This window comes from Canis aureus, chromosome 15, assembly GCF_053574225.1.
Source record: "Canis aureus isolate CA01 chromosome 15, VMU_Caureus_v.1.0, whole genome shotgun sequence".
NCBI lineage: Eukaryota > Metazoa > Chordata > Mammalia > Carnivora > Canidae > Canis > Canis aureus.
Window position 1 is genome coordinate 15,163,946 of NC_135625.1, and position 9,743 is coordinate 15,173,688.

Consider the following 9,743-nt stretch of genomic DNA (forward strand, 5'->3'; position numbering starts at 1 on the left):
AGTGCAGTGCAATCCTTTATGAAAGGAGACTGGTGATTTCTACTAGTATTCCATCCAAAGAGGGATAGTGTTGCATCCCCTGCACAGAGACAATATAGAATCTAGAATATGAAGTGAAAGATGCCACCCTTCCTGTAGAAGAAATATGATTGATACGAGCCTAATGGTAACTGGAAGTTGAAACAATTGTCTTGCCAGCCGCAGGTCTGCAAAGAGGATTCTACTACTGTGAAGTCAAACAAAGCGTATTACCAAGTATCATCATCAGCTATGGTTATTGACATCCATCAGATGGGAACTGACCTTGCCCTAAAAATGAAAAATAATGGCAAAAAAGAGAATAGTACACATTCATTCACTTAGAAAAATTTTGCTAAAGCTTTTTAAAATAGAGATAGTAGGGGCACCTGGATGGCTCAGTTAGTTAAGCGTTCTACTCTTGATTTGGCTCAAGTCATGATCTCAGGGTCATGAGATGGAGTCCCACATCACACTGGGTGTGGATCCTGCTTACAATTCTCTCTCTCTCTCTGTCTCTGCCTCTCCCTCTCAACTCCTGTGGTTGCTCTTTCTCTCTCTCTCTAAAACTAAATAAATAGAATAGAAATAATAAAAATAATGTAAACTTTTCCCAGAAATTCAGAAAAAATAATTATTTAAAACATCTTATAATAATAATAACTGAAATAAAATAATGGATAAAATTAAAAAGTAGAGTAAATCCATTGTTAAGTATATTTATTTAAAATGTTTCTAAATATAAAATATTAATAAAATAAAATTATTAATTTCTAAATGAAATCTTAATCCACCAAATCTCATCAATCTTAATCCACCAAAAAGGAAGGAAGACAGAAATTTGAATGAAGACTTATTATAATGAGAAAGGATGTAGATCTATAAACCTACATATGTAGGAGATTATGAAAATATAAGAATAGAACTTTGTTAATTATTCTGATCATTTAGAAAAAGCAAATATTTCTAGAAAAATTACAATTTATAAATTCAGATTCCTTCTAGTTGAAAAACTCTGAATAGACCAAAACATTAATATAATACTTAGTTTACAGCTCTAAAAGTCATCTTTGGACTTGTGGACTTACTAAAAGTTTGAGATGAAATCCTAGTTCTACGTCCTGCTCTTTGTAAAACTCTGATGAGGTACCTTTTCCTCAATTTCCTCATCTATAAAATGGGCACCATGATACCTATTTTATAGGATTGTCCTGAGGAACAACTGCATTGAGTATCTAGGAAGCGGCACTGTTCTGTACGGTGTGGTACATATAGGAGTCTATTTCACGGTATGGTTAGATGCTTTGGTAATGAATACAATGAAAATTGAAAATGTGTCGGGTATCTTGTCAAGTAATTATCAGCAATTTCTGATCTTCCTTGGAGAAATGTCTATTTATAACCTTTGCCCATTTTTTTTTTAAATTGAGCTTTTTTTTCTTATATTATTGACTTATCAGTGCTTTTCATATATTCTGGAAATAAGTTTCTCATTAGGTATATGATTTACAAACATTTTATCTCATTATATGGATTGCTTTTTTATTTTCATTATTATGTCCTTTGAAGAACAAGAGCATTTAACACTGAAGTCCAGTGCTTTTTGTGCCATATTGAAGTATTCTATGCTAAACTCAAGGTCAAAAGATTATCTGCATGTTTTCTTCTAAGAAGTTTTAGTTTATGTCCTGTATTTAGATTTAATCCATTTTGAGTTAGTTTTTGTATTTGGTGTAAGGTGAAGATGCAACTTCATTCTTTTGCATGTGGCCATCCAGTGTTCCAAGACCATTTGTTGAAATGACTGTTTTTTACCCTATTGGATAGTCATGGCACGGATACTTAAATTCAGCTGATCATGGATGTATGGTGTACTTCTGGATCCTGAAACCTATTTCATTGATTAATATATCTATCCTTACGCCAGTACCACACTGTTCTCACACTGTCTTGTTTCCTATTCTTTTTCAGAAAGTTTCGAAATTGAGAATTCCATCCACTTTGTTCTTTTTCAGGATACTAGGCACCCATGCAATTCCATCTGAGTGTGAGAATGTTTATCTACTTATTGGAAGGTAATAGAATCTGGAGATAATTTGGACCAGGGGTGCTATGAAACAATGTTAAATTTTTCAGTGCATAAATATATGATTTTTTTCCAAATATTTAGATCTTCAATTTCCTTAAATAGTGTTTGTAGTTTTCAGAAATTGGGTTATAAGCTTCTTTTGTAAAGTTTATTCCTCAGAATTTTATTTATATATTTTTGATGCTCTTGTAAATGGGTTTATTTTTTCAAATTTTATTTTTGGATTGTTCATTGAAAGTATGTAGATATACAGTTGATTTTTGGAGATTGATCTTTTATCTGCAATGCTTACTGAACTCTTCCACCATTTCTAATAGTTTTTAGTCAGTTATTTAAGATTTTTTAGGAGGCGGGGCAAGATGGCGGAAGAGTAGGGTCCCCAGGTCACCTGTCCCCACCCACTTACCTAGATAACTTTCAAATCATCCTGAAAACCTATGAATTTGGCCTGAGATTTAAAGAGAGAACAGCTGGAATACTACAGTGAGAAGTGTTCGCGCTTCAATTAAGGTAAGAAGATGGAAAAAAAAGAAAGAGAAATAAAGTCTCCGAGAGACCTCCATCTTCATAGAAGCATTCTTTATCATAGCCTAGGGGTGGGAGCAACTCAAATGTCCATCAAAGATAAATAGATAAAGAAATGTGGTATATACTGATTTTTATTTATTTATGAGAGACACAGAGAGAGAGAGGCAGAGACTCAGGCAGAGGGAGAAGCAGGCTCCATGCAGGGAGGCCGACGTGGGACTCGATCCCGGGACTCCAGGATCAGGCCCTGGGCCGAAGCAGCACTAAACCGCTGAGCCACCCAGGCTGCCCTCTCTTTCTTAGTAAACAGAAATTTTACCACATTACAAACAGTATTCACAATCACTTGAACATTTTAAGTAGCTTAGTCTAGACCCCCCAAGTGACTCAGGGGTTGAGCATCCACCTTCGGATGGATAAAGAAATAAATAAATCCACCTTCTTGGATAAAGAAATAAAAATCTTTAACTAAAAACAAACAACACAAAATAATCCACTTAGGCCTTTGCTGGAAGGTGCTGCTTGTTGCTCGACTTGTGTTCCGTGGAGTCCGTGAGGCACGATCATCCTCACATTCGAGGCTTGCCGCCTTGTGTCACCGATGTGCTCCTGCCTCTTTATCCCTCTTTCTGCTTTTTGGTTTGATGAATTATTTTTTCATGATTCTATTTTAATTGCTCCATTTTCTCCATTCGAGATTCAGCTTTCTTTCTTTTTTTATTTAATGATCTTCAATGATGTCGCTTCTCCTCTGCCAACTTCCTGGTTCTGCACATGTGTCTGCGTGTGTGTCCGTGTCTCTGTTTCTTGGTCAGTGTGCGTGGACACACCACATGATTTCAGTTCAGTCGGGGTCAGGCTGGAGAGTCAGGGCCTCCTGTCTACGTTCAGTTCTGCGACTGACGGCAGGTTTCCTAGGGCCCAGGTCAGGGCGACCCACTGGGGGCACCACCGTCCACAGCTCACCCAGGGGAAACGAGGGAAGGGCCCGGAACGCACGACAGGCAGGGGTTCAGGATGAGGACGGCCTCACCCCTTCTAGGCCAAGACCCCGACACCTTCTGTAGGGTTTGCCTTGGATTCAGGAGCCTAGGATCGTGGGGAGCTATTGCCCATCCCTGCCCCGGGGGGACTGTCATCTTCTGGGCCTCCAGAATGAGGGTACCGGTGCCCGTGTGTGTGTGTGTGTGTGTGTGTGTGTGTGTGTGTTAGGAAAATAATCCCTTTATTTAAAATACCAAAAATTCCAACTACTATAAGATACCACATGTAAAAAACAAGACATAGTCTTGAGATGTAAAGGACACTGTCCCTAGAAAGTGCCTCTCTTTTTCTATTATTCTTTTTTTTTAATTTGGCTAATGGTGTCTACTGACACATATTTGGAATGTAATCTATTTATCAGCCAGCTGTTCTGGCCCAATGTGGATTTAGGATGTTAAAACATGTGTGGCTTTAGAGCTGTATAATAAAGTATAACCTTAAAATAAAAGTATCTTTTTAAAAGACTCTTATCATCAACATCACTGGTGACACCAATAAATAGCAGACATTGTAATAGGTAGTTTTTTGCAGTATTTTACAGCTAAACAGCCCTGCCATATAGGTAACATTAGTGTGTTAGTCCTGTGCACACAGGACCTCGTGGGCCTGGACGCATGTACACACCAAGGAAGAACGTGTGGGTGGAGGTATGTCCTGCAGGTGACACCCGCCTCCAAGGACATAGATATGAGGCCACAGTGGCCTGGGGACATCTGGGGGAAGCACCCGCTAGGACACTCCCTATCCCACAGGCAAGATGCAGACGATCCCCGACGGGCACAACAGCTTCTCCGGGGTCAAACCGGGGAAGACTGGACAGTCGTGTCTGAACCCAGGTGTGTGTCCAAGCTGGGGCCCTGGGTGCACACAGTCCTTCCCCGGGGCCTGTGGACAGGGGTGTGGTTGTGTCCCTGTGTGCACAGGCCATTGCCTACAGGGAGGGGGGCGTTGGCAGCACGAGCGCTGCCCCTGCAGCTTCCTCCAGGAGTGGGTCAGGGAGGGGGTCCCAGGAAGTGAGGTCACTGCCGTGTCACAGAGCCCAACAGAACTTGGAACCCCGGTAACCAGGCACCCGCATCCAGTGCAGCCCCAGCTCAGGCTCACTTGGCTGGAGACATCTGCTACTGGAGGATGTTCTCTTGCTGCCGGCCCACGTCTGGGGGCTCTGGCTCCCAGGAACCCCAGGGGTGCGGCTTGTTCCTATGCTGTAGGCAGTGGCTCCAGCATAGGTACCAAGGTGTCAGGGCGGTGATCAGGAGGCGCCGTCAGGTAACCCACGCAGGCCAGGCCAGGCCCCCGGTGCCACCATCCTGGGAGCCCCATCCCCTCCTCCTCAGGTTCAGGGAACCAGGGATGTGTGGGCAGGTCCCATCCAGGCTGGGGGACGCTGCAGGGCGGCAGGTTCCCCGGGGATCCCTTCAGGGTCACCCTGATGTCGAGGTGGGCAGGGGGGAAACAGGGTTCCTGAGGTCCTCTACCCGCCCCGGAGTCACCCCGAAGCCCTGCAGCCGCATCCCTTTGCTGTCCCCGGGGGCGGTGGGTGCCGCCTGCACTGTGGGGTGTCTGGGTGGAGGCAGCTGGGGGTGCGGCCCAGCCGAGGGGGCCAGACCGGGCGCTGAGGCCTCCTGCCTGGCTGCCGGGCACTGTCTCCACAGAGCTCCACCCGGGTCGTGGGGTGCGAGCGGGACGAAGGGGTCGTCTGCCCCACCGCCTCCAGGAGCAGGGAGGTGCCCTGTGCAGCTACCAGAGGCCAGCGCGGGCTCAGGGTGAGTGCAGGGGCTGGGCCCCCCGACACCCGGGCCCCGATGCGGCAGGAAGGACCCCGGGTCCCAGAAGCCAGCCTGCTACCCCCTGGGCCCCCCGACACTCCTGCTCCCACATGAGTCTGGATCCCCCCTCCCCACACCTGCCCCCCTGGCCCTGCCCCTGCCTGGGCCAGATGCAGAGTCCCTGCGCACAGATGTGTGGGAACATCAGAATAGAGCCCTCAGGGGAGGCCTGGTCGCCCGGCGGTTAGCGCCTGCCTTCCCCCAGGCCTGATCTCCGAGGCCCGGGATCGAGCCCCGCCTGGGCTCCCTGCACGGGCTGCTTCTCCCTCCGTCTGTGTGGCTGCCTCTCTCGGTCTCTCTCTCTGTGTCTCTGGAGGTCCTCGTACTGATCCAAATATTTTGAACATTTATCCTCTGAGATTGTTTCTCTATTGCATAGTTGGTCCTGTTTGTGTAAGAGACAGGCAGGGAGCTTGAGCGGGAGAGGGAGCCCCAGCTCCTCAAGCCCACGGGGCCCCAGCGCAGGGCCTGCCGGGGCGGGATCCCAGGCCTCCCGGCGGCTCCCTGCAGGCTGCACGTCCCCTCTGTCCCACCTCAGGGTGCAGGGGCCGCGGCCGGGCAGGGGCATCGGATCGTCCTGACCAAGCTCACCCGGACGGAGCTGCTGGAGTACAAAGTCCGGCAACTGCTGCTCGCCTTGCAGCGCAGGGACGTCATCTATGTCCACAGCTTCCTGGAAGATTACCATCAATTCGCCACCACGGACGAGGTGCTGGACCTGCTGTTCACCGAGTGAGCACCTGCCCCTCCGCAGCCCAGGGCTGGGCCACCTGCTGCTGGGGAGGCTGGGGATGGTGTGAGCTTCCCGGCCTCGGGCTGCGCCCCCGCCTGGAGCAGGGTCCCCCAGGGCCTAGCGGGGTCCTGGAGGGCAGCCCCGGGGCCTGGCCTGTGGCGGGTCGGCCAGAGGGGCTGTGCCTGTGCTCAGCAGCCGTCCTCCTCCCCGTGACCAGGCCTGTGCCTCCTCCCCGCCCCCCCATCACCAGGGTCCTGAGCGGCCTGTTTCCCCATTGAAAGGGAGGTTTGAGAGTCTATCGGGGGTCTGTGTCCTGGGGCAGCCAGACCGGGGGACCCCGGGACCCCCCAAGCCCACTAGGATATGGGCCATGGGCCTGGCCGGACCCTTTCATGCTCAAGCCTTCAGGAGGCCCCAGCAGGTGCGGGCGCTTCTCCGGGAGCTGCCCGTGGCCCCACGCACAGAGCTGACGGCCCCCGGGGCTCCGGCCTAGTCGGGGTCAGAGGGTGACAGCCCCCATGATGAGATGTCACGTCCCCAGCACGATTCATGGGATGCCCCCGCCCTCCTCTAGGTATGGGTACATCGCAGATGCCTGGGGTAACAACGATGTGGTCCTGCAGTGCTGGAAACTGTGAGTGACTCCGGCTCCTGCAGGAGGGCCTTCCCTCTCCAGGAGGGCAGCGAGGGGGCTGTGGGGCTGGGGGGGGGCTGCACCCTCACCCCACACATCTGCAATTCCTGTGACAGGGAAAAGGTCTAATGCCCCTTCTGGAAAACAGCGAAGGAGAGCGGTGGATGGGGTGTGGGCTTGGTGGGAGGCACTGGGACCCCTCAGGGAGACCTTCTCCATCCCCCCCAACCCTCTCTCTGCCCCACACCTGGGACCCAGAGCAGAGGGGGTGGGGAGCATCGCACTCCCCAATCTGGTGGCACCTGGACCCGGGGGCACAGCAGGTGCTCAGGAGGGCCGGTGAGGGCTCCCGGACCAGGCGGCCCCCGCCCCGTGGGAGATGGGAGATTAGAGTCAGTGGAAGGACACCCCCGGGGGCCCTTCGGGAGGGAGGCAGCCCAGAGCCACAGGAGGGAAGGTGGCGGTCCTGGACGGCTCCTGGCAAGGCCTGGCAGGACACAGAGCCCGAGCCCTCCTGCCTTGGAGCTTCCCAGAGCGACAGTGTGTGCAGTGAGGGCAATGACAGGCCAGACGCCCCCCGTCCCCGGACGCCTGCCGGTGGACTCAAGGGGCAGGTGGGCAGGGACCAGGCTGAGGAGGGAGCCCTGCTTCCCCAGGAGAGACGGTGATGGTCACACCGCTGGGGGTGGGTTCCCCGCACAGAGGCTGCATCCCAGCCCCTCCTCGGGGAGCAGGCCTGTGGCAGGCAGGACCGCCAGGTGGCAGGGGGACGAGGAGCAGGACTGGCCTCCGACACCCCGCGCGGGAAGCCGGGCCCCGGGTCCTGCAGGGCTTCCCCGGGACACCTGCATGTGACAGAGCCCTGTCTTCTGACGCCTGTGCCCGCCTGTCCCTCCCCAGGGCCATCTCCTTCATGATGCAAATATGGTTGAATTATTATGGGGACGACTTTCATCAGTTCCCAGAATTTCCCTCCCTTATAAAACTCCTCCAAATACTAAGACAGCACATGCCAGGCACAGATGCGCATCTCCGGGCCCTGCGTCACCTGAGGCAATTCAGACGCCTCCATGCAGCGGAGCGAGAGGCTGGGGGTGAGGAGGACTGGGGGTGGCCGAGCTGGGGACGGGGGGGGGGGCCCGCGGATGCAGCCTCCGTGCAGCTGGGCCAGGAGCAGGGGGTGGGCTCACACCCCACCCCACGGGCTGCAGCCTGGGGACACTTCCCAGGACTCTTGCCCTCACACACGGGGAGGGGTGGGAAGAGTGGCCTTGATTTGGGAGGAACGTGGACAGTCCGTCCTGGTGGTGATACTTTGTCTTCTTGGATCTACAGCTTTGGCCCGAGGAAAACACCCTGAACCCACTCTGGAGTGCACCCCAGCTCCGACCGTGGGGCCTGCTGCCCCGTGGGGCCTGGCTGCTGGGGCTGAGGGCTTGGCCTGCGATGAGCCGCCTGCTGGGGAGGCAAAGCCCCTGCAGATAGTGGTCACTGCTGCCCTGCAGGAGTCCCCTGCACCCCTGGGAGCCCTGGAAGAGGAGCAGGCGCCACCCCCTGCTCTCGAGGTCGTGGATGTGCCCCAGCCACCTCCTAACTCGATGGAGCAACTGGCCTCGGGGATGGAGCAACCCGTTGAGCCACCCGAAGAGCCCGCCCCAGCTCCCACTGTGGAGCCTGGGGAAGGTTCAGGGTCTGAAGGGATAGTGGCTGCTGGAGATGAGGACTTGGTCAAGGCAGAGATGCTGGTTCCTGAGGTGAAGGTGGTGCACGTGCTGGTCGAACCTATGGTTCCCTGCCCCGATGAGGAGGAGCCCCCTGCTCCCATGGCCACCCCGGAGGAGTAGGCCCTGGTGCCTGCAATCGGGGTCCCCAGAGGGCCAGACCTGCAACCTGCCTCCGGAACAACCTGCTTTGACCTGTTAGCAGCCCCCTGACCACCTCGGGAGCCCGCCCCAGCTCCCACCGCGGGACTCGTGATGGCTGCAGCCCAATAGGGGCTTGCCCTCCCCTGTTATTTCACTGTTTCTATATTTTGAGTTTTTCTTTAACCTTTAACCTGTATAATGGCTTATAGAATTTTTTTTTTTTTTTTTTTTTTTTTAGCCAAATCTCCTTCGTTTATTTACCCAAGTCCCATAGTACAAATCCCTGGCTTATAGAGTTTTATTGTAATAAAGGATAAGTTAACTTTACACAAAATTGACTCTGATGCTTTTAAATTACACAACATGGTACTTTAGGTCCATTCACAGTGTTGCAGGCCCGGAGCCCAGGGCACCAGGGGACACAGCCGAGGATCCGGGGCTCCCCCAGGACAGGCAGAGGCTGGGAGGACACAGGACAGCCGGGTCACTCCTGCAGCCAGGCCCAGAGCTGTGCAGATCGTGCCCCTACCCCGGAGCACCCAGTCCCGTGTGCTCTAGGAGCTGCAGTAGTTACTGTGGGAGCTGACTCCAGGGCTGGACAGCTGGCCGCCGCCACTGTGGTTGTCCCTCCTGGTGTCACCCTGTACCTGGGCCTGAGCAGGGGCCTCACAGGATAAAGAATCCCACTGAACTGTAGACCTGGCAGAGGGCTGGGCAGCTCCCCCAGGTGCACACACCTGAGAATCAGCACAGCAGGCCCCTCCCCCAGAAGGCCAGTTGGAAGGTCAGGGGAAAAGCAAGTTATTGACCAAGCACCACTGGAAAGTTCCAGGGGAAGTCGAGGGATTTACAGTATATAGAATCAGAGGATACTCCCTTTGTTCTTTCTTTCCTGTTTGTTTCTGTTGTTTCCCCACCCCCTTTTTTATTCTTTTTTACTTTGTTTTTTCTGTTTTCCTCCTTTTTCCAGTACAACATGTTGTTGGCCACTCTGCACTGAGCA

General features: G+C 52.3%; 1 protein-coding gene across 1 annotated transcript; it reads left to right on the plus strand.

The window, feature by feature from the left end:
- Nucleotides 1-4,436: 4,436 nt before the first annotated feature.
- Nucleotides 4,437-9,023, plus strand: LOC144284141 (uncharacterized). Its single transcript, XM_077848486.1, has 5 exons — nt 4,437-4,515; nt 6,054-6,240; nt 6,816-6,875; nt 7,776-7,969; nt 8,211-9,023. The coding sequence occupies exons 1-5, from the start codon at nt 4,437-4,439 to the stop codon at nt 8,717-8,719; spliced, it is 1,029 nt and encodes a 342-aa protein (XP_077704612.1). The 3' UTR covers nt 8,720-9,023.
- Nucleotides 9,024-9,743: the final 720 nt, after the last annotated feature.